Source organism: Monodelphis domestica, chromosome 1 (genome assembly GCF_027887165.1).
Source record: "Monodelphis domestica isolate mMonDom1 chromosome 1, mMonDom1.pri, whole genome shotgun sequence".
Lineage (NCBI taxonomy): Eukaryota > Metazoa > Chordata > Mammalia > Didelphimorphia > Didelphidae > Monodelphis > Monodelphis domestica.
The window spans coordinates 390,628,262-390,652,646 of NC_077227.1; the positions used below are offsets into that span (position 1 = coordinate 390,628,262).

General features: G+C 45.5%; 1 protein-coding gene and 1 long non-coding RNA gene across 2 annotated transcripts in view; one reads left to right on the plus strand and one right to left on the minus strand.

Moving 5' to 3' along the window:
- LOC103093681 (uncharacterized) overlaps positions 1-24,385 on the plus strand; it is a 123,360-nt gene that overhangs the window by 6,560 nt on the left and 92,415 nt on the right. The window lies entirely within an intron of this gene.
- The window catches only part of COL23A1 (collagen type XXIII alpha 1 chain), a 492,298-nt gene continuing 479,494 nt past the window's right edge, over positions 11,582-24,385 (minus strand). Inside the window, exons 25-28 of the mRNA XM_056811712.1 lie at positions 23,804-23,857; positions 23,605-23,691; positions 14,485-14,523; positions 11,582-13,999 (exon numbers count right to left, since the gene is read on the minus strand). Coding sequence (XP_056667690.1) covers positions 13,997-13,999; positions 14,485-14,523; positions 23,605-23,691; positions 23,804-23,857 — 183 coding nt within the window. The 3' untranslated portion in view covers positions 11,582-13,996. The remainder of the gene's footprint in view (positions 14,000-14,484; positions 14,524-23,604; positions 23,692-23,803; positions 23,858-24,385) is intronic.

Genomic DNA, 24,385 nt, shown 5'->3' on the forward strand with positions numbered 1-24,385 from the left:
CATAAAAGCCCCGCCCCCTCTTTCCAATGCTTTCTGGCTTTAATGCCAGTGTTTTCTCTCCTCCAGCTTGGGCTCTGGTCGCCTCCTGAAAGATAGTTCCGTGCATGCGCAGCCCTAGTGAATTCATCCACTCTCCTAGTGGCTTCAGTACATATCCCTTGATGCCAGTTTGGTCTGACTGTGCAAATACTGGGGTAAGAGTGGGATGCAGAACCCTTCCCAGCTTCTCCCTCACGTGACTACTTGTACGCGAGCTTTATTTCTATAACACCTCTGAACTCGGGAGAGCTCCGCCTACAGAGTTACGCCCTGCCCTCCATTCCACCCCTTCCATCCTCCCTGGCCAAGGCATTCTCCCGGTTCAGCTCCAGCTCCATAAGTGCGCGAAGGAACCTGGGTCATCTACTCTAAGAGATCTTGCCTGGGTCACCTTTTCTTTGGAGTCACCGTTCTAAATTTGGGAAAAATAGAATTCATCTTTCCCTTCTCTTCTTCCGAACTTTCCTATTATCCTCCCTGTCACTTAGATTCCAACCTTTGGCTCATCCTGTATTCATCACCCTCTATCACCCTTTCCATAAATTTCCGGATCTTCTACCTAACAATGGTGCCCTTACTCCAGGACTATCACTCAAAGTTTAGGATTGAAAAAGCTCTGTTCAACCTGGAAAAGAAGTGGAAAATTGTCTATAAGTCTACAAATCGATCATTAAACTTTTATTAAGCACCTACTATGTGTCAGACAGTGTAAAATAAGCACTGAGGATACAAAAAGAGACAAAAAGACAGTCCCTACTCACCAGGAGATCATAATAGAACGGGAGAAACAAGTTAACAGATGTATACAAACCAGCTAGGAAGGATAAATAGGATGCACTTAACAGAGGGAAGGCACTAGAATTAAGGAAACTAGGGAAGGCAGATCAAGAAGGAGAGCATTACTAGCATGGGGGACAAGCCAGGGGAAATGTCCAGATCTAAAAGATGGAGCACCTTGTTTGTGGAACAGCCAGGAGGCCAGTGGCACTGGATGGTAGAGGTTATGTAGGGAAGTAAGGCATAAGAAGACTGGAAAAGTAGAAGGAGGGTAGGTTATAAATGACTTCCAATGCCAAAAAAATTTTGTATTTTATTTTGGATACTATTGGGAGTCTGGAGGGGAGAGAGGGAAGGAGAGAGAGGGGAGGGGGGAAGGAAGGACGGAGAGGGAGAGGGAAAAGGAGAAGCAGGAGAATGGGAGGGAGTGAGGGAGAGAGAGAGAGGGAGTGAGAGACAGAGAGAGAGACAGAGAGAGAGGCAGAGAGACAGACAGTGACAGTTTGGACTTGTACTTTGGGAAAATCACTTTGGTGGTTGAATGAAGAAAGAACTGGAGACTGAGATGAGAAAGGCTAGTACCAGGGTGGTGGTTGTATTAGAGAACAGAAAGGGGAAATTGGAGAGATACTGCAAAGGTGAAATCAACAAGCCTTGACAACAGATTGGATATGGGGGGGGGGGGGCAGGAGATAGTGAAGAATTCAGGATGACTTCTAGGTTGTGAACTGGGAGGAAAGTGTTGTCCTCTATGGTAATAGAGAAGGTAGATCAGGATGGGCTGGGTTAGGGAGAAAGAAAAGGAGCCCTGTTTTGGACATGTTCAATTTAAAGTGTCTCCTGGACATCCAGCTTGAGATGTCTGAAAGGCAGTTGGAGATATACCACCTGCAGAGAATTTGGGACAGCATAAGTAGATTTGAGAATCATCAGCGTGTAAATAATAATTGAATCCATTGGAACTGATAAGATCCCCAAGTAAATTAATGCAGAGGGGAGAAGAGAAGAGGGGTCTAGACAGAATCCGTAGGACACTGGCTTGAGAGCATGAGCTGGATGAGGAGGATTTGAAGAGTTTGTTAAGGGGAGAGACCAAATGTGTTCTACTTGGCCCTACAGGGTAGAAGTAGGAGCAGTGAGAGAGGAAGTTGCCAAGATGCAGATTCCTGTGCTATGTAAGGCAGGACTTCCTGGCAATTATTCCTGGCCCAAAGTGGAAAGAGTAGTCTAGGGAGATGGTAGTTCCAAGAAATCTTCAACAGAATAATTTGCTCAATATGACATCACTTATCACATGCATATATGGGGATGTGATTTAGGGTTTAGACTTTAAAAGATGCTCTATAGCAAAAATGAATACTATGGAAAATAGTTATCAAGTGACATTTGTACAACCCAGTGGAATTGCTTGTTGGCCCCGGGAAGAGGGAGGGAAGAGGAGGGAGAAAGAAAATCAATCATGAAAATGTGGAAAAATATTCTAAAAAATAAATGAATAAAATTTAAAAAAGGGAATTATTTGCTCAAATTCAAGATGTTGGTTGGGGAGCCTGGGTAGGGTATTCCTGTTTAACTAGTAGTTCATAGCTAGTTCCCAACTGTCTCAGCTAATAGGAAGAACTTTGTGGAAAGAGTTCTGGACTTGGAGTTAAGAAACTTGAATTTTACTTCAATAGTTACTAGCTGTGTGGACATAGATGAAATAATTTCCTCTCTTTGAGTCGTTTCCTCTTTTTCAAAACGGGGAAATGAATACCTATTCTACCTCCCTCAAAGGCTGTTGTGAGGAAAGCAAAGTGGATTGAGAACCAGGTCTAGGTTCTGGGTTCAAATGTGGACTCAGATATTACTAGCTGTGTGACCATAGGCAAATCAGTTAATCCCCATTGCTTAGCCCTTAGTGCTTGGGGACCAATACATAGTATTGATTCCAAGATGGAAGGTCAGGGTTAAAAAAAATGCTTTGGAAATAGAACTGCTATTGTTTTCCTTAAGAACTAACTAAATATGTGTAATTATAAAGATGGGGTTTAGCCCCAGAAAGATTGAGAAAATGCACCTCCCATTTTGAAGAGTCTCTTGGGGGATTTACTGTCTGAAACAGTTTCTTTTGCTCAATTTATTTTGAAATGTTTGTCACAAGGAAAGAAAAGTGATATATACAAACAAAAAGTGTCAATAAAAACCAAATGAATGAAAAACTACCTAAATGTTAATTCTATAGAAAACACCTAGAAGGCAGGCAACTCTGGAGTCTCCACTAAGGCTCTGGATTCTGAGCCCACTAACACAAATCCCCAGGCGGGAACAACAGGAGGCTGGATCCTTGTCTGCTTGCCTACTTATGAGAATAAATGCAAATTCTTGTGTCTGTTCAGGAGTGCCATCACAGCAAACATTCCTGCCAGGTGACAGACTTGTGGCCTCAGGCATTTTGTACTCTGGGGTACCCTGGCTCATGTAGGCCAGGCTCTGAACGAGACCAAGACTTAGGTTGATAAGGGGGTCAGCAAAGATGGGGTAGCACTGAAGGGATGTCCTTTGCCTGGCTTTCCCACCAGAGGTGTTGGAATCTGCCTAGGAAAACTTATAGTCAGTCTGGGGCTTCATCCTGGTGCCCAGGGCCTGAGGATACGAGCATGGTGTCACAGGTTCAAATAAATTGGAATTTCAGGTTCTGATGGAAACAACTTCCCTTCTCTGGTTTCTGTGGGAGGGAAGGATGCCACAGCTAGCGGTCCCTATTGTAACATGTCAGTAACTAGGTGGCACAGCGGATAGTGTTGGGTTTGGAATCAGGAACACTCTTTTCCTGAATTCAAATGTGGCCTTGGACACTTACTAGCAGTGTGACCCTGGGCAAGTCACTTAACCATGTTGACTTCAGTTTTCTCATCTGAAAAATGAGCTGGAGGAAGGAATGGCCAACCATGCCAATATCTTTGCCAAGAAAGTCCCAGATGGTGTCACAAAGGGTGGGACATGACTGGAATGACTGAATAGCAAAGTAGTGCTAAATCTGGTGTTTGGATTTGAATCCTGGCTCTAGCACTTTCTAGCTGCTGACTTTTGTCCTCTCTGAGTTTCTTCTCTATAACTTGTTGTATTATCTATGTCATGGCACAGGGTTATTGGGAAGGCCAAAAGGGACCATGTATATGAAGAGTCTTTGTAAGCCTTGGAGTGCCATGTGGTTGGGCATTATTTTATTGCCATCATCATCATCTCTGTGTGTTTGTCCCCCACATCTAGATTTCCTGAAGGCAGGGAGCTTACAGTCTAATGCCATGGTGAGATACCCTGCAGACTCAGGCAGCAGGAGACAGTGAACAGCAAAGACATTAGAAGAATTATTTATTATTATTTTTTAATAAACCCTCACCTTTAATAAACCCTCACCTTCTATCTTAGAACCAATACTGTGTAACGGTTCTAAGGCAGAAGAGTGGTAAGGGCTAAGCAATAAGGCTTAAGTGACTTGCCCAGAGTCACACAGCTGGTAAGAGTCTGGGGTCAAATTTGAATCCAGGACCTCCCATCTCTAGGCCTGGCTCTCCATTCACTGAGCTGCCCAGCTGCCCCCGAAAATTCTTGCAAAAGTCGTTTCCTAGACTTCTAAACAGTTCTTGAATTCCAAATAAAACTGGTCACCTTGGAAAATAAGGCAGGAATGATTCCACACAACTGTGAGAGCCAGAACCAGAACCACTAGATGGCGGCAGCTGTCCACCAATCATGGTGCCCATTCTCATTGTTGCGAGTTTAGGGACCACTTAGTCCCACCCCTTCAGGCCCAGATGGCTCAGACAGGGATTATAGATTTAGATTTAGATCTGTGAGGGATCTCAGCAGTTCTTTTTTCTTTTTCTTTTTCTTTTAAAAACCCTTACCTTCCGTCTTGGAGTCATTACTGTGTATTGGCTCCAAGGCAGAAGAGTGGTAAGGGCTAGGCAATGGGGGTCAAGTGACTTGCCCAGGGTCACACAGCTGGGAAGTGTCTGAGGCCAGATTTGAACCTAGAACTTCCCGTCTTTCTCTAGGGCTGGCTCTCAATCCACTGAGCTACCCAGCTGCCCCCAGCAGTTCTTTTTTCTACAGGTGAGGGAACTGAGGCACACAGAGGGGAAGTTAATTTGTCCAAGTCACCAAGTAGTAATTAACAGGCCAGCACCCAGTGCCCCTTTCCACTATGCTGCACCAGCCTTTATAAATTGGGGCTGGTGGTATAATCTATCTCTCTGGGATGACCCCATGAGAAAATGTATAACCAAGTGCTTTGGAAACTGTATAGCAGGATGCATGTTTTTGTAGACTGGAATCTGGGTCTCCAGGCTCCAGTTCAGGGCTCTTTCCAGCTCTGGTGGGCTGATTCAAGGACTCTCCCAAACATCGACCATGAGTTTCAAGTATGTTTACTAGCAAGAGAGCCTACAAATGAACTGGAACCCTGGAGGGCAGCAGATGTAGAAACAGCTATTTTGGAAACTGCAGATGGCATCAGAGCTGCCTGGGAAATGGCAGGGGTTGGCAGTTGCAGGGCTCACCCCCGGGATGGAACGAAGACTCACTGCTGGGTCTCTTCTGGCCTGAATCATAGGATCCTGGGCCCAAGCTAGGAGAAAGATTGCAAAGGCCATTTGGGTCCCTCGAAGCCCTCCAACATTTATTGCACTTTGGTCTCAGAGGGAAAACACTGCATCTCTGGAACAAATTATCCACAACAGCGCCATTAATTATTATCTAGACTAGAAAAATCAAACTCAAGAGAGCACTTTTGGAAAGACAAATAAATTATGAGAGTTCCGTCATTATCTTCTCTTCCCCTCAAACCTCCCCTCTTCTTAATTTCCTATTATTGTTTCTTTTAACCCTTACTTTTTGCCTAAGTAGCAACTCTAAGATAGAAGGGCAAGCCTGGGCAAATAGGGTTAAGTGACTTGCCTAGGGTCATATAGGCAGGAAGTGTCCGAGACCAGATTTGAATCCAGGTCTTTCTGGAGCTCTATCCACTGTGCTATGGAGCTGCCCCTCTCTCCTAATTTTTTAAACCCTTACCATCTGTCTTAGAATGGACAGTAAGTATTGACTTCAAGGCAGAAGAGTGATAAGGGCTAGGCAATGGGTTTTAGTGACTCGCCCAGGGTCACATAGCTAGAAAGTATCTGAGGCTAAATTTGAACCCAGCACCACCTTCCAACTCCAGACCTGCTCCCCTTCCCTATCATTATTGAGGAAACCACCAGCCTCCAGGTCCCTTGGGTTCCAATGTTGGTGTCATTCTTGACTCCTCACTTTCATTTACTCCTTCTATCTAATGGATTGCCAAATCTGGTGATTTTTCCCTCTACAACTTCTCTCAAATCAATCTTCTCTTACACTCACATAGGCAGCAGAAGAAACTGGCTCTAGCCCTAACCCTGTTCTTAACTTGCTATGTGGTCTTGGACACTCTTTTCTTCTCTGAATCCCCATCACCAAAAAGAGCAGGTTAGATTAGATCTCTTTTTTGTTCTCGAAGATTTGTTAAATTGACATTGTGGAAGCATTAAACCCACTCGTTCCCTCTTTTAGAAATATGAAGAAAGCATCTTAATATACCTCAGTATGAAGTCTTTGGACTAGTCTGAAAGAGGGATATTCATCACCTTATCAATCTCTCTTTTACTATCAATTCTGAAACCACTCTGGCTCCCAAGCTCCAAATAGTTACAAGAAGGACTCTTCTCTTGAAGTATTTAGGGCAACTAACCAGATCTGGACCAGGGTTAGGATTGATACACTTGAAGGCATTAGGGCAGTGATGGTGAACCTATGGCATGGATGCCAAAAGAAGGCATACAGAGCACTCTCTGTGGGCATATGGCTACTCTCCTCCCCCCTCCCCCTCGCCCCCCCCACCTCCCAGTTTGTTACTAGAAAGGTAGAGGGACTCTGGTGGAGCTGCTACCCTCACCCACTCCACTGTGCTTGATGACATTTTTTCACATCACTTGCCCCTCTGCCCAGCAGCCAATGGGAGCTCACAGAGGATAAGATGGGCAGATCACAGACTGCAGAACTGGAGGGGAATGGAGTGCTTGAGCCATTCCCCTCCCTTTCTCTACATTCACTGAGGACATTGCTCACTTCACCTGCCCCTCTGTCCAGCAGCCCAGTGGGAGGGCTTCCTTCCTCCCCTGTGTGGGGTGAGGGGTGGGGGGCGTGGCACATGGTCTCTGGCTGGAGTGGGGGTGGGGCCTGGTATTCTATCTCTAAAAGGTTCATTATCACTGTATTAGGGTAATTATTTACCTTTCTCCATTTACATCTTTCTCCATTTCCTGAAGGGATTAGGATACTGATTTAGGACCATGATTGCTTCAGGCTACTAATGACCAGCTGGGTGAAAAGCCCTTGAGGAGAGTGGTCAGAGAGAGACTGAAGGATGTCTAGGGTCAGGAGGAGACTATATCAGTTTGTACATTTCTTCCTCAGTCAGAAAAGTTCTTGAATTTAGGATGAGAAATTAATAAAAATTGGTTTTGGTGGGCTTGTGCCTAAAACCTGCAATTGTTGTTCAGTCATTTTTCAAATAATGGTAGTGTAGATATTATAGCTCCATTTCATAAATGAATAAACTGAGGTTAAGGGAGGGGAAATCTGTGGTCATATAACTACTAAATGTTGGTACTGGGATTTGAACTCCAGTCTTTTGACTTCAATTGTAGGGATCTTTCTACCACATGAGAAGAATCTTTGATTTAGTCAATATAGGAATTCCTTTTGTGGTTTGGGAATTTTTCAGATTCATTATTCCTGTTCCTTGTTTTGCATCTCAATTTATGCACTTATAAAGTTAAAAGACAAGTCTTGTCCTCTGCTTTCCTTACAAGGAGGTTCATGAGGAAAAATCAAAATCTTGGTGAAAATCTTTGGTCTATGCCGTAGTAGCTTGGAAAGTTTGGGAGGGGCTTTAGAAATCCTTCTTGAGATCCTTGGTAAAAACATTTAGAAATGACCATAATCACATTTACTACCCAGGTTTCATTTGGGGTGGGGTGGGTGGTATTGGTCACAGCCTCTGAAAAGTGTATTCTATACAGTGTGAAAATCCTACCTTGGTGCTCTAAGTATAGGCTATAGTAGTCCACACAATTGAGAAAAGGCTTAGGTTTTTGATCTGGAAAGGGGAGGGTTCAGGAATTTTGCTGTTGCAAATTTCCAGGTGATGGGAAAATTAAGTTAGTCAGAACATACAATTGACTCTTCTGGGGTATAAAGACTTCAGGAGACTAAAAAAGTGTTTCCACTTATCTTTCCCTACTCTCTCAACATAATCGACCCACTTAAGTCAATAGGATTTTCCATCCTCTCGCTTTTAAAAACAAGTGGGTCTGATTGTGGTTTTCTAGGGACAGTTCTGATTTTTGAATCTTCTCAGGTTCTGCAATCCTTTCTAAGTATGACACCCTTGCTCCTTCAGAAAGATCTAAGCTACTTTTTACTTTCCCTGAGTATATGTGTTTGTGTTTGTTGAGGGGCATGGGAGAAGAAAGTTGATCTAGGGGCATCAAGGCAGCATAATTGGACAGAGAGCCAGACCTGGAGTTGGGAGGATGTGGGTTCAAATTTGGCTTCAGACACTTCCAGCTTTGTGACCCTGGGCAAGTCACTTGACCCCCATTGCCTAGTTCTTGCTATTCTTCTGTCTTAGAATTGATACTAAGACAGAAGAGAAGAGTTTAAAAAAAATAAAGTTTTTTTAGGATATAGCCCCAAGGATGCCAACTATTATTGTCTGTTTTGGGGCAAGTCATTTCACCTTCTCTGTATGTTTCCTCCTCTGTAAAACACATAGTTTGGACTCAACTATCCCTAAGGACCTTTTCCAGTTTTAATAAGTATATGAGGTGGAATGATAAATTCCCAAATTTGGAGGGATCTCTGAAAACACCTAGTTATTAGCATTTCCATCAAGAGATTATCCTGCCTCTGCTTAAATGCTTCTGGGAATGGAAAGGGAAAGGAATAAGCATTTATATAGCACCCACTAAGTGTCAGGGACTGTATTAAGCACTTAAAAAAATTATTTCATTTGGTCCATACGACTCTGTGAAGTAGGTGCTATTATTATCCCCAATTTACATTTGAGGAAACAGAAGCAAACAGAGGTGAAATGACTTGCCCAAAGCCACCTTGCTGCTTGAGGCTAGATTTGAATTCAGGTCTTTTTGACTCCAGGCCTAGCTCTCTATCCACTTTGCCATTTAATTGCCACTGGTGGAGAAGCATTCTCAAGTATTTTCTCTCTGTCTCTGTCTCTCTCTCTTACACACATTCTCTCTCTCACTCTCTCTTTTTCCTCTTCCCTCCCCTTCCCTTTCTCCATGTAATATGTAAAAATGCACTGGAAAAAATCCTACACAATGTAATATGATCATATTATTATCATTGCCCCAAAGAACTTTCTACGATAGCACGTGGTCTTCTTGCGTCCATTTCTCTAGTAGCTCTCTGTGCAGCCTCATGTCAGAAGACCGGAGTACAGCTACAGAGCTGTGAGAGGGGAGGGCCAGTACGTGGCCGTGTTCTTCATCGTACAGAGAGAGAGCTCGCCCTGTAGCTGTCCTAGCTGATTCTTACAAGGCTATCTGGGTGCGCCAGAGAGGAAAAAGGCAATTGGTGGTGGTGGCAGTGGAAGCAGAGTCTGGAGACTCTTGGGAGGTTACACAGTGAGTTGCAGCAGGAAGGTTATTTGGTCAGGAGATACTTGTTTGGAGTCTGCAGAGGAGTAAGGGCAGGAAAGAGAAAGGCTCTGGAGGTAGCAGCATGTTGGTAGCTTGGATGCATCAGTGGATGAAGCACGTGGCCTGGAGTCAAGAAGACAAGGTTAAATCCAGCCTCAGACACTTAGTAGTTGTGTGACCCTGGGAAAGTCACTTAAGTTTGCTTTAGTTTCCTCATCTATAAAATAAGCTGGACAAGGAAATGGCAAACCACTCTGGTATCTTTGCCAAGAAAACCTCAAAAGGGGTCATAAAGGGCTGGATACAATAGAAACAACTCAATAAATATGTGTGATACCCAGGATTATAGGATTTAGACCTAGAAGGGACATTAAAGGTCATCTAGTCAAAACCCCTTATTTTATATTTGAGGAAATTGAGGCTCAGGGAAGTTAAAAATAGCTAACATTAAATGGCATTTACCGTGTGCCAGGCACCATGTCAAGCAGTTTATAAATATTATTTCTTTCATCCTCACATCAACTTTGGGAGGTAGGTGTTATTGTTATCCTCATTTTATCGATGAAGGAACTGAGGCAAACAGAGGTTAAGTAACTTGCTTGGGGCATACAACTAATGTGTCAAAAGCCAGATTTGTTTGTTGTTGAGTTGTTTCAGTCATGTATGACTTTTTGTGACCCAATCTGGGGTTTTCTGGAGTAGTTTGCCCTTCCTTTCTCCAGCTGATGATGAAACTGAGGCCAATAGGATTAAGTGACTTGCCCAAGGTCACACAGCCCTTAGATGTCAGAGGCTAGTTCTTTCTAACTCTAGGTCCAGTACTTTATTTCAGCACTTAGCTGCTCCTGACTGCTAAGTGACTTCACAGAATCACATTTGTTCATAAACATAGGAGGAAGGGTCTGGGTCCAAGTTCCTGACTTCAATCAGTGCCCTTTCCAAAGAACTATGATACCATTCACAGGGGTTGGCTTTGTCTCCTCTTTATGTAACCCTTGAGTGCTCACAGGTTTCTGCTGGTCTAAGACAGTGATGGTGAACCTATGGCATGAGTGTCAAAGATGGCATGTAGAGCACTCTCTTTGGGTACACCCCTCCTTGTTACTAGAAAGGTAGAGGGACCAAGGTAGAGCTGCTCCTCTCCCCCTCTCCATCAGGCCTGATGACGTTTTTTCACATCCTTACCCATCTGCCCAGCAGCCAATGGGAACACACAGTGGGGAAGGTGGGTGGCTCAAAGGCAGCAGAGCTGGAGTGGAGCAGAGTTGGTGGGCCACTCCCCTCCCCCTCTCTACACTCACTGAGGACATTCCTCACTTCAACTGTCCCTCTGTTCAGCAGTCCAATGGGAGCATTTCATCCCTCCCCTGTCTGGGGTAAGGGAAGGGCAGGGTGCACCCAACATTGGTGGGGGGAAGGGTCATGGCCTGGGGTTACTGGGGGCAGGTGGGCACTTGGTCCAGGGGGTGGAGTGGGGTAAGGGAAGGGTCAGCACTCCATCTCTAAAAGGTTTGCCATCACTGGTCTGTAACAGACCTTCTGCTGCTATGCATATACCGGGACAGGAAGCAAGTGATCATAAATCTGTTATATCAACTTAATCAGTATTATATCAGACTCCAAGAAGACTGCAGTGCCTACTGATTCCCGAGATTGCATTTCTAGGGAAACTAGACAGAGGAGATGCTTTATTGTTGTTGTCCAATCATTTAGCCATGTCTGATTCTACGTGACCCCATGGACTTTGTCTCTCAGGTTTTCTTGGCAAAGATAATTGAGTAGTTTGTCATTTCCTTTTCCATTTTATAGATGAGGAACACAGGAGTAAAGTGACTTGCTTAGGGTCACTAGCAAGTATCTGAGGTCACATTTGAACTCAGATCTTCTTGACTCCAGGTCTGTTGCTCTATCTACTGCCCCACCTAGCTGCCCCAGTGGACGTGCTAGGGAGCAACTGTTTGGGCTAAGAATCATTTGAAGGGGAAATCAATAGACTTATGCATGATGTGGTCACACAACTTGTAAATATTTCACAACCAGAAGTTCCATTATAGTTTATTACATTCTCAGACATTAATTTACAAGAGAAAAGGAAAACAATTAGTAGTAAATGAAGCCAGTAGAGCTGTACTTTTGTTAGATGAAGGACACCTTTTTTCCTGGCCTAAATAAAAACCGTTTATGACTGAAGTCCCTTCGAATTTTGATCGCAGAATCTGTTTTCTTAGTCCTGAGAGGCTGCTATAAGACTCATCAGGAGAAATTCTTAACCAGTACAGATGCAGGGTTCTAAGGGACAAGCATAAAGGCTGGTAACTAAGGCCAAAGCAACATGGTAGCACCACCAGAGAGGCAGGCACCAACCTATGGGGGCAGGAAGGCAGTAGTGGATGCTGCTAGCCTTAGAAAGGCATCAACCGCTTTCCTGTTGTGAGACTGACTCCACTTAGCTTATATGAGCCTGGAAAGCCCAGATCTCTGAGATGGTGGGTTTTTTGGTATTTGTTTTACGCCCTGACCCTGATACTATAGCTGCAAAGCTGCGATTATTGCCAGGAGGAACAATAGAGGCAGGGCTCACATCACTGTGGCAGAGCTGTAAGTAAGCTCTGAGGAGCATGGCTACCTGTGCCCCTTCCCCATATTCTTGGGTTTATGTTCGCTGTTGTAAATCCTTTTGGGATTCTTGTGCCCTGAGGACTCGGGCACAGAGTACCCCGAAGGACTGAGCCTGGATGACTCGAGATCAGGTCAGCAACAATTGCATCCTTGAAAACCTTTTGAGCCCCCCTTTCCTGTTCTCTTGAGCAGGCCTGTATCAGCGGTCGTGGGACCCTGGCAATCAGAGTTCAAAGAACCTTGATGCATGTCAAATTGAATGAGTAGCTTCCAAAGCCTGAATAATGCATGAAAAGAAGCATGGGATTCCCTCCTGCAACCATGAGCTACTGGATTATCTGTGGTCCTAAGTAAAGACAACCTTTATCCGGTCCACTCTAGAGAGTGCATTTGAATTTTCCATGCAGGTGTTATTCTGTACCACCTCCCTACTCCCCCGGCCTAGCACGCTTAGAACATCCTCCCGCACAGTGGGCCCAGAAGATGGAAATGTACTTTGACACCAGTTCAAGGTGGAATGGTGAGAAGGTAGGGAAGATTCCAGGAACCTGGCAGGCTCTGCCCCGAGAGGACGCCTGCATGAACTAAATCCTTGAGGGCAGACGCTTTGTCTGGCTTTGGCATTTGTACCCCCAGCCCCTAACACAGTGGCTGGTACTGAATAGGAGCTTAGTGTCTGTTGACTGATGGATGGATGGCTTTGGGCCATAACTCCCCACTGCGAGGGAAGAATAGACACGGTCTGGGCCCAAGATTTGCCATGGAAGGGAGACAGAGGGAATAATGGCCAGCAAACTTTAGTCCGGAGGCGGGATGTCCAGCATGTCATCCCTTCCCAGGGGCAGGCAGGCTGTGATGGAGGGTTCCATGAAGCCATGGCTGACCAAGAAACCCAAGAGGATGTGACCCGGAGATGACAGGGAGTGAAGGAGGAAGGGACAAGGCGAGCAAGTGCACCCACAGAATGCGGGTACTTCAGCCTGACCTGCCAAGAGTCTGAATGGACTTTTCCAAGACTCTGCCCAAGCCTTTTGGCAAAAGGAATTCTCCTGATGGGGATGCCCAGGATGGAAGGTCAGGGTGGCTGTGTGTGTATAGAAGTGCTATTAGGGGCAGCTGCCTTGTTCTCTCCCAGCTCTTTGGGAAGGTAGGACTAGAGAGACGCCTCTTGGATGAGTCCTTGCAGATTCTCCAGCCTCCGATCCCAACCCTAGTAGCTCCAGGAGTCATCTTGAAAGAAGCAGATCATCTCTGGTGCCATACTCTGTCCATTGGGGGAAGGACACCCAAAGGACGAAGCCATGGGCAGGCTGTTGGGGGATAGTTGGGAGCCCATTTTTTTCCTTCTTTCTTTTTCAAATGAAAGGTGACCAAATGTGCCCAAACCCAGCTGTTTCTGTGGTCTCCCAGGCTGAGATCTTCTGGCCTGCTTTCTCCCCTAAATCAGGATTGCTTTCCTTCGTTTTCTAGAGAAGCAAAGGGATGGCAGGTTATAGTTCCCAGGGGCCTTTCCTTCCACACATAGCGGGGAAGCTCATCTCTTCTCCTGAGCTTGAGCCATGGGCCAAGTCCTTTAGCTGAGGAAGAGACTAAAAGATCCCACGTCAGCCAAAGCTTAGGCCAGTCTGAGCCAAGTTCACGAAAGTCACTTCTTGGCCATCCTGGAAACAACTTTTAAAAAAAAATCCATAAATGGCAACATCCAGCAAAAAAAAAAAATAAAATCAATATATTACTGTTTGTTTTGTTTTGTTTTCTTTGTTTTTTACAAAAAATTAAGTAGAGCAAGGTATGTCACATGACTATATACAAGCTTCACAGGGGAGGAGCAGGAATCACTGAAAGAAAACAGAAAGATGTGGCATTGGCAAGGAGGTTGCTCTGGGATATCCAGAGTATCATCCGGATGAAATCCCACCCTCCTCTGTCTCTAAGCCCCACCAGTCTGGGTTGGGATGTCTCCAGAAATAGATCTAAAATAGTTTGGGCTCCTTGTAGTCAGCTTTCCTTTAAGAAATCATGATTCCCCAAATCTTTCCTTTCTTTTCCTCCCCCGTCTATCTCAGACACGGTGGTCTGCTGGGGCTTCTTGGCCCCCTTCCCTAGAAGAGGAAACAGGGATTTGGGGAGTCCAGAAAGGGAGAGAGAAGGGAGGAGGCTAGTTCCTTCTCTTGAGAGCAAGTAGGGAGGATCCTGGCATCTGTGTGGCTGATTTAGTCACTTCTGGATGAAACTATCAGTTACAAGGCGACCTTGCCCAGGCTGTCCCTGGAAGCCACTGAGGAAGGGTGAACCGAAAAGCCTTTAGACGCCTGTTACTTACCTTGTGCCAGCAGCCTGCCACAGGTAGGCCATCCGCCCCCTGGAGAGGAAGAGAGAAGGAAGATTCAATCTCCTGAAGGAGGGCCAGAACCCTCCTTGGGGACATCTAGCACAGAGCTTATTCCAGATGGGGGTGTTGCTGGATTCAACCAAAGACAAACTCAGATCTACTTATTTATTTATTTGTTTATTTATTTATTTATTATTATTATTTTAAATTAAAAACCCTTACCTTCTGTCTTGGAGTCAATACTGTGTATTGGCTCCAAGGCAGAAGAGTGGTAAGGGCTAGGCAATGGGGGTCAAGTGACTTGCCCAGGGTCACACAGCTGGGAAGGGTCTGAGGTCATATTTGAACCCAGGACCTCTCACCTCTGGGCCTGGCTCTCAATCCACTGAGCTACCCAGCTGCCCCCAGATCTACATATTTAAATGAAACTGAGAAGTGCTCATCCATTTCCCAGAAGCCTTGACATCTCCCCAGAGTGGGGGAAGAGACTTTCCTTCCCTTCTATCTCTGTGCAAGTTTCCCATCTCAATCATCTCAATCAATCAATCACTCAACATTTATTAAATGCTTATTATGTGCCAGACACTGTGCAAAGTCCCAGAGAGAAAGAAAAAAAAAACAGATGAAAGACAGTCCCTGCCATCAAGGCACTTACAATCTGACAGAGGAGACCACATGCAAACCCAAAAATGTATTCAAAGCAAGCTATATGTGGGAAAAATGGGAAATAAGTTTAGAAAGAGGGAAAGCACTGCAAGTGAAGAGAGTCAGGGAAGGGTTTCTCTACAAGGTGGACTTTTAATTGGGACTTTAAGGAAGCCAAGCTGGCCAGTGGTTAGAGCAGAGGAAGGAGATGGTTCAAGAATGGTGGCTAGCCAAAGAAAATGACCAGAGCTGACAGAGGGTGTGTTTTTTTGTTTGTTTGTTTGTTTGCTTTTTGGAACAGCCAGGAAGCTGTTGCCACTGGATGGAGAAATGTTGGGGAGCAAATTTAAGAAGACTGGAAGGGTAGAAGAGGGTTAGGTTATGAAAGACTTTGAATGCCAAACCGAGCATTTTATATTTGCTTTTGGAGGCCATAAGGAACCACTGCAGGAGGGAGAGATAGAGAGAGAGAAAGAGACAGACAGACAGTCAGAGACAGAGAGACAGAGACACAGAGAGACATTGACAGAGACAGAGAGAGACAGAGAGACAGAGATGATTGGATCTACAATTTTAGGGAAATCACTTTAGTGGATGAATGAAGAATACATCAGATTGGGGAGAGATATTGTTCAGGGCCAAGCTCTAAGGGGCAACTAGGTGGCTCAGTGGATATTGAGCTAGGGCTAGAGATGGGCTGTACCTGGTTCAAATTTGGCCTCCGACATTTTCCAGCTGTATGACCCTGGGCAAGTCACTTAACCCCAATTGCCTAGCCCTTACTGCTCTTCTGCTTTGGAATGGATACTTTGTATCAATTCTAAGACAAAAGGTAAGGGTTTAAAAAAAAAAGGGCTAAGCTGTTACTATTTCCTCAATGAAGCCTTCCTTGAAACCTTCCCTAGACAAAAGTAATCTATTCCTCCTCACATTTTTAATTAAATCCAATTGGATGAGAATTTCTTAAACAGGAACAGTGTTCCAGGCACCATGCTGCAGGAGAAGGTGACTCGGGTGGCATAAAAGAGGGCACATTGCTTCTTGTACCAGTCCCCATTGGGAAACCACAAAAAATCAGGAGTGGGGTGTAGGTGGCAGAGAGGATGAGACATGATGTGTGGATCTAATGCTTGTTGGGGGCCTCAGCTAGAAGTGGTGGTTTGTTATGAAGGGCCTTCCTAGGCATAGTGTGTGCAAAGGCTGGAGGGATGAAGTTTTGGGGGAGGCCATGTTCAAGTCTTTGGGGGGAAGGGGGACAGCGTGTGAAATTTGATCTCTTGTATCCTGTTTCCAATCAGTCTCTTGACTTCCTTTCCTTGGCAGTGGCAACAGAGGGGAAGAATTTGGCCTGAGGGGACTTGTCTGAGGAAAGGGTTCAGGAGAAGGAGGGAAGGGGAGGAAGTGAGCCTTCCCTGACCCAAATCCTGACTTTGCTTCACTAAGCCCAGGCCTTTCCCTGCAAGAGATCTCAGGTCTCTGCCTCAGTGGCACTCTTTGAACACTGCTAAGGATCCATATAAATCAGGCCATGGGGCCAAATCCAAGTAGTATAGGGACTGGGGAAGGACATCCCATGTCCTGGGTTTCCTCACATCCATTGCCATTGTCCCCAGCTCCTAGTGGGTGAGTGGCTGGGTGGGTGGGGATTATTTTTCTGCCAGGCAGTACTTTGTATGAAGGGAGGAAGATGGTGGATGGATATACTTTTGGACTTGTCCTGGGACAGATCTCTTCCCTTCTCCAATCCGTGTGCTTCCTTCTAGGAACATAATCCCCACTTGTGCTAAATTTCAAATAAATAGAATGAAAACTTGGTGAAATGCTTAAATTAAATTGGGCCCATTCCATTACCACTGAAGGCACTGATAGGACCTATTTCTTAACTCTCATTCCCAGGAGGAAATGAGGTCTCTTAAATCTGTCCCACATCTTCAGGTCTTGGTCTTAGGCCCAGGGAAAGTGGACAGACTAGTAACCTTCTCTCCCAGAGTGGCGACTCTATCACTCCCTGTCTGGTAGGAGTCTCTGATGCCTTAATTCCTTAATTTTTTATTTTGAATATTGAACTGTCTGACCATAGTTTCCAGGAATATTTCTAGGACTATTTGATATGACTTAACCCAGCATCAGCCACAAACAACTAGGAATCCTTTGTAATGGGATCCGACCTTCAGAGTCATCAAAGCTCAGGTTCAATTAGGATAAACGTTGAACATTAGCCAGGAACCCTCTGGGTTTCCCCACCCCATTTGCCAATGTCCCCAGCTAGTGTTTCTACTAAGTGTTTAGGACCCGGTCCCCAGCCCAGGAAGAGGCCACAAACCATCCAGTTTGAATGCTGTGGATGGCATATCAAAAGCAAAAGGGACAAAGACACAGCTAGCAAGAAAGGTTAGGATTGGGGGAGTTGGTTGATGTGGGACACAGGTGTGCGGGACAGGTGTGTGTTTTCTGGGGACACATTGCTGTGTAACAGCCAAGGAACAGTCTCAGGGCCGGGAACATGTCATTTAGATCTGGGAAGGAGGGCACTGCAAACCCAGGCAGAGACCAAATCCCATGCAAGAAAGAGAAGGGAAGGGGAAGAAACAGAACAGACAAGGAAGATCCAGGGAGGGAAAGCAAGGGAGGAAAGAACAGGAAAGAATAGGGAAGCAGATACTATACCACAGGACAGGGAGTGCTGGCCCTGTCTAGGCCCAGGAAGCCTGGCTCGCCTTTTATTCCTTTGTAATTTGGATTTTCCTGTTTTGAAGACAACAGCTTATTCATGTGGACAGAACCTAGAAGCAAGAGCAGGAGCAAGAGCAGGAACCGGAGCAGGGGAGGAGGAAGGCAGGGCTAGGAGGCTATATCACTCAGTGACACAGAAAGAAGATAAATTATATATTACATTTCTTCGAACACCCACCCACCCGCACACATACATACTCACATACACATATACTACAGAGGTGGTGTGGCTAGTGGGCAGAGAGCTGGCCTTGGAACCAGGAGGAACTGGCGGAGGCCGGCCTCCGAAACCCACTGGCTACATGTCAGCCCGAGTTACTGGACATCTCTAGGTGTTTTAGGCAACTCGCTAAGGCTGGAGGCTGTCACACTCTTTGTGGTGGCAAAAAACTGGAAAATGAGGGGATGCCCTCCATTTGGGGAATGGCTGAACAAAGTGTGGTATATGTTGGTGATGGAATACTATTGTGCTCAAAGGAATAATAAAGTGGAGGAATTCCATGGAGACTGGAACAACCTCCAGGAAGTGATGCAGAGTGAGAGGAGCAGAGCCAGGAGAACATTGTACACAGAGACCGAGACACTGTGGTACAAGAGAACGTAATGGACTTCTCCATTAGTGGCAATGCAGTGATCCAGAACAATTCTGAGGGACTTATGAGGATGAATGCTATCCACATCCAGAGAAAGAACTGTGGGAGCAGAAATGCAGAAGAAAAACATATGATTGACTATGTAGTGCGATAGGGATGTTAATTAGGGTTTTGACGTTAAAGGATCTCTCTACTACAAATATGAATAACATGGAAATAGGTTTTGAACAATGATACATGTACAACCCAGTGGAACTGCTTGTCAGTTTTGGGAGGGAGGAGGAGAAAGTGGGTGGGGGGTGGATCATGAATTGTGTAACCATGGAAAAATATTCAAAAAAAAAAAAGAATCAGGACTGACAGGCATGACAAGGGGAAAAAAAAAAGACTGGAGGTTGAAGAGAGGGTGGTGATCTGCTTAGATAGATAGACTTTCCCTATCTGGGAGTTGCCTAAATCCTATCCCTTAAAACAACAAAATGCCTGTAATAGTAGTTCATGGTTTCTTTTTTTTTTTTTTAAGTTAAAAAATTTTAATGGCTTCTTATATAACCCTATTCTTCATTCTTTTTCTGTGTACCAAAACATGTGTTGAGTTTACAATAAGAAATAAAAATAGAATCCAGAGGTTTCCATAAAACCACATTCTTGGGGGGCGGGGAGGCAGGACAAGGAGAGGAAGAAGGAGAGGGAGAGAGGAGGAGGAAAAGGGAGAGGGAGAGATGGAGGGAGAGAGGGAGAAGGTGTGTGTGTGTGTGTTTGTGTGTGTGGAATAGACCCTAGGAAGTATTTGGGCAGGACAAATTACACTTTGTCCCTTTTATTTTCCCCACTATACCTTTTAAGTGATATCAGGTTCTGGAGATCATTCTTAGCAATGCCCAAGAAGAAATTGTACAAACACTGACAGAGATAGGATGAGGTTCAAACCAAAACTGGCAGTTTGGTATAGTGGATGGGGCACTGAATTTGAAATCAGGGAAGTGAGTTCAAATTTAGCCCTTTCTGGGGGGCATCTAGGTGCTACAATGGATAAAGTGTCAGTCCTGAAGTCAGGAAGACTCATCTTCCTGAGTTCAAATCTGGCTTCAGACACTTACTAGCTGTGTGACTCTAGCAAGTCACTTATCCCTATTTGACTCAGTTTCCTCATGTGTAAAATGAGCTGGAGAAGGAAATGGTAAACTATTCCAGTCATTTCTGCCAAGAAAATTCCAAATGAGTTCACAAAGAGTCTGATACAACTAAAAGCTACTGAACAACAGCAACAAAATGGCTTTTCTAGCTGTTTGACTGGACAAGTCACTGCCTGTATCTGGGCCTCATTTTCCTTGTCTGTCAAACGAGGGAGTTGGACTTGATGGTCTCTCAGGGGTGTTCCGTGATCTTATGATTATGGGTGGCTCACTGAAATGCTCTCAATATCCCCCTTATCTTGAGTTTCAACTCCTTGTCAATTACTTTGTTCTCTCCTTCCTGGTCTGAAGTTCATTCTTCTTGGGAGGAAAAAACAGCAGCAAAGTGGGTTATCGCTCTGTTATCTCTCTTTCATCCATCATTACTGTCTAATCTCCTTGGGGTAATATTTTTTATCTCTTTGGTTTTCTTGTGCCCAACATAGCTTTAAAAAAAGTTTTTTATCTTTCTTATTAGTTGCCAAATCCAGTTTGTTCTGGACCTCAGACTTTCTCACATTATTTCTTTTTCAAGTCCCCCTTAGGAAACTCTCCTCTCTTCGCTGCCCTTGTTTCTATCTTCCCAATGCCTTTTAAAAAATCTGTTTTTGTTGATTAGTTAGTTACTCTTTCTTTCTCATCAGAAAAACGTGTGTTTGGGAAGTGAGAATTTCATTCTTTTTTTTCTTTTCTTCTGGAGTCTGGGTTTCCCTACCTCCCTATCTCAGGCTGGAAGTTTAGTAGCTACTCTAAAGCTGGATTCCACTTCTTGTTGTGCGGTCATTTTAGTCATGTCTGACTCTTTATGATCCTATTTGGGGTTTCCTTCCTTCCTTCCTTCCTTCCTTCCTTCCTTCCTTCCTTCCTTCCTTCCTTCCTTCCTTCCTTCCTTCCTTCCTTCCTTCCTTCCTTCCTTCCTTCCTTCCTTCCTTCCTTCCTTCCTTCCTTTTCAGCGCCCCCCTCCCTTCCCCACACCAAAGAAGGCATCATGTGACAAAATATATAGCTTATGTCTTTTGTGTTTTCACTTCTCAGTTTATTCTCTGGAGGTGAACATTCATAAGTTATTCTTTTTGTTTTTCAATCCTTACCTTCTGTCTCAGAATCAATATTGTGTACTGATTTTGAGGCAGAATTGTGGTAAGGGCTAGGCAATGGGGGTGAAGTGACTTGCCCAGGGTCACATAGCTAGGAAGTATCTGAGTCAAATTTGGACCCAGGACCTTCCATCTCTGGGCCTGGCTCTCTATCTACTGAGCTTCCTAGCTGTCCCTCCATAAATTATTCTTCAACTATTAAATCTGTAGCTGTTTACAATTCCCTTGGTTCTACTCACTTCACTTTTCAATATCCCATGTAATTCTTTCCAAGTTTTTAAAAAAGTGATCTGCTCATTGTTTCTTGTGGCCCAGTAGAGTTCCATCGCAACCATATGTCACACTTTGTTTAGCTGTTCCCTAACACCCCCAATGTTCACTTCTTTGCTACCACAAAGAGAGCTGCTATACATATTCTGGAACATTGTAGGTTCTTTTCCATTTTCCCTGATCTTGGGAAATAGACCCGGCAATGTTATGCCTGGGGCCACTTAGGGTTTTCTTGGCAAACATACCGGAGGGTTTTGCCATTTCCTTCTCCAGCTCATTTCACAGAGGAGGACACTGAGGCAAAGAGGGTGATGTGACTTGCCCAGGTTCGCACACTGGGGCTGGACTGGAACTCAGGTCCTTCTCACTCCTGGTCTGGTGTTCTAGCCACCTAACTGCCTGATGAGTATACAAGCTTTGGCTTCCTCTCTTTGCAACTTGGACTAGTTCACTCCTTCTTAGGCCAGCTGGTAGACTCCTTGCTGATAGGGGCTCGCCATACATATGCAAAGCTGACTGCAGCTCAGAGGTCATGAGTTCAAAAGTCCCACTAGCCTTTGCTTCCTTAATAGAGGTATTCTAGGTGATGGTGACACCGTCCCCAGCCAGAATGCCATTCTTGAGTGCCTTCCCTCTTAGATGACCTCCACTTTATCCTGTCCATATCTTAATTGTCCATAGTTGTTTGCATGTTGTCTCTCCATTAGACTGTGAACTCCTTTAAGAGCAGGATCTTGGGACAGGTAGGTGGCTCAGTGGATTGAGAGCCAGGTCCAGAGACGGGAGGTCCTGGGTTCAAATCTGACCTCAGATATTTTCTAGCTCTGTGACCCTGAGCAAGTCACTTAGCTTCTATTGCCCAGCCCTTTCCACTCTTCTGCCTTGGAACTGATATGTAATATCAGTTCTAAGATAGAAGGTAGGGGTTAAAAAAAAAAGGATCAAATACTGCTTTTTGTTTGTTTGTTTTTCTTTATATCCCCAAAGCCCAACACAGTTACTGATACACAGTAGGAGCTTAATAAATGCTAGTTGACTGTCTCCAGGGTCAACTTCTTTTCTAGAAATTCCATCTCAAATTGAAGGCTCTGGGGCTCTATTTGTCCTTTCTCTAAACTCTTTGTAATCCACTCCCTTACGTGTCAGACCGTTTGACCTTCTTCTTCTTATCTGAGATCAGGAACACAAAGATCTCAGATCATGAGCTCTGAGAGAGTCTGGTCCCAACCTCCCAGGATTCCTGCTATTTCTACTTCATTAATCACCATAATGAGGCCTGGAGAAGCATTTCTCATTATTGCTTCATCTGCCTTTTGTAGAAGGAAAGGCAGCTCAGGAACGTATTCCTGGTCCTGATTTTGGTGGAGGAAGAGTTCCAGCGGGCGGCCAGGTAGTCAGGCCTCCCCGTCACTAACACATAAGCCTTCTGCCCAGGCTTTGTGGTCTCCTTCTGAAATTCAGCCGCTTCTTCCTGCATCTGAGCATCCTCCCACCACGGTACTGCTCTGGTCCAACCCAAATGCTCCCCACACCCTCCTTCCCCAAAGATGTCCTGATAAACAAGGCGACTCTGCTGCTGTTTTTAAAAAAAGTCAAATCTATTTCCTCAGAATATAATATATAGTCTTAGAGTCAAGGGATATTTGGATTCAAATCCCATTTCTGATAGGGCAAAGCTGCATATCTATGACTTTGAGCCTCGGGAGATGATAACGCCTCACCTGCCTCACAGGATTTTGGGAGAATGAAATGAGAGAATGTGTGTCAAGCATTTTGTAATCCTCACAGAAATATTTGTGCTACTATTATTGTTGTTGTTGTTGATGCGTACTCAAAGGATCAGTAAGAAATGGTAACTCCCTCTACCAGTAGGCTGGAAAATTGCCTGAGGAACATTAGGTTCAAGACTACAGGGGCAGAATTTGAACTCAGGTCTTCCTGACTCCAATTGTCTCAATAATGGTCTCATTTCATTTTTTTAAGCCTTTACCTTCTGTCTAGAATCAATACTGTATATTGTAAATTGCAAACCTTTCCATCCTTCATCACAATTCTAAGGCAGATGAGTGGTAAGAACTAGGCAATGGGGGTTAAGTGACTTGCCCAGGGTCACACAGCTGGGAAGTGTCTGAGGCCAGATTTGAACCCAGGACCTCCCATCTCTGGACCTGGCTCTTGATTCACTGAGCCACCCAGCTGCCCCCTCATTTCATTTATTAGGCACATGCCACTAAGCCTCAGTGATCTCTGTAGGGTGAAATATCCTTCCTGAAGGAGCTGAGAGACTCGGGGTAACCACACTGTGGTCCACAAGAGCCCAATGTGCCGCTCTCTAAGTGACTGATGAATGCTGGGATCGGATAATGATGAATTCGCCATGTCTTGGTCAAGCCTCTGCAGAACCCCCACCTCTTAGCCCTGGCTCCTCTCTAGCATCAGGCCTGTCTTGCGTGTCGGGCAGGAAGGAGCGTGGAGGGTCCTAGGCCTCTACAAGGAAGAGGGGAAGTCCTCCGAGAGGATCCACTGTCATTGCCACGCAGGGCAGGGCAGAGCAGGGGGCCACAGAGCCCAAACTCCCCCCTGGCAGGGGCCACGTACCACTGGACACGGCTGATCCAATCCAGGCGGCCCAGGCTCTCCCTTCTGCCCCTTTGCTCCTTTTCTGCCCGGAACTCCTCGGTCCCCCTGTGGATGGAAGAGAGCCTGGTTGAGGAAGGGTTGCTCTGAGAGCAGTAACCTGGCGCCTGCTTTCCCCCAGCGCAGGGAGGCCCTTCTTTTCCTGGGCCCCAGCTCTGACCTTTTCTCCTTGCTTGCTCCTCTCTCCCTTCTCTCCTCGGGGCCCGGGGAAGCCCTAGGAAAAAAGACAGAAGATCAAAGGGGCGTTTACAGAAGGTGACCCTGCCCCACTTGAGAAGGGGAGCACGTTGGGGCACCGTGCCCCGAGGCCTGCGAAAACATGTCCAGATGGACAGAGAGGAGACACACGGCTTAGTGCCGTCAGGAAAGGATCCTCCTTTCCCCAAACAGACACAGCCTCCGTGTGTTTGGGGAGAGGAGGGCAGTGCGCTTTCTCTAAGCCATGGCTGTCCCCAGACGGCTCCCCGCCCCAGGATGGGGATTGGGGGGATGGGGCGGGGGCACGGAGGCTGGAGAGTTTTTGGAATTCATCTGAACTTCTTAGAGGCCTGAGCCAAGCCAAAGTGGCTCTCAGGCCTTTCCTCTTGCCTCAGAGGTCGGATGCCTTGCCTCTGCCCTGATCTGATCTTCTGGGGAGGCAAAGGCCCTTGATGTCCCCATCCACTACGGACAGTCAGGCATTGTGTCTGGTTTCCTCTGAGGTTTGGGCCAGTCTTAGAGACACATGGCTCCATCGTCCATG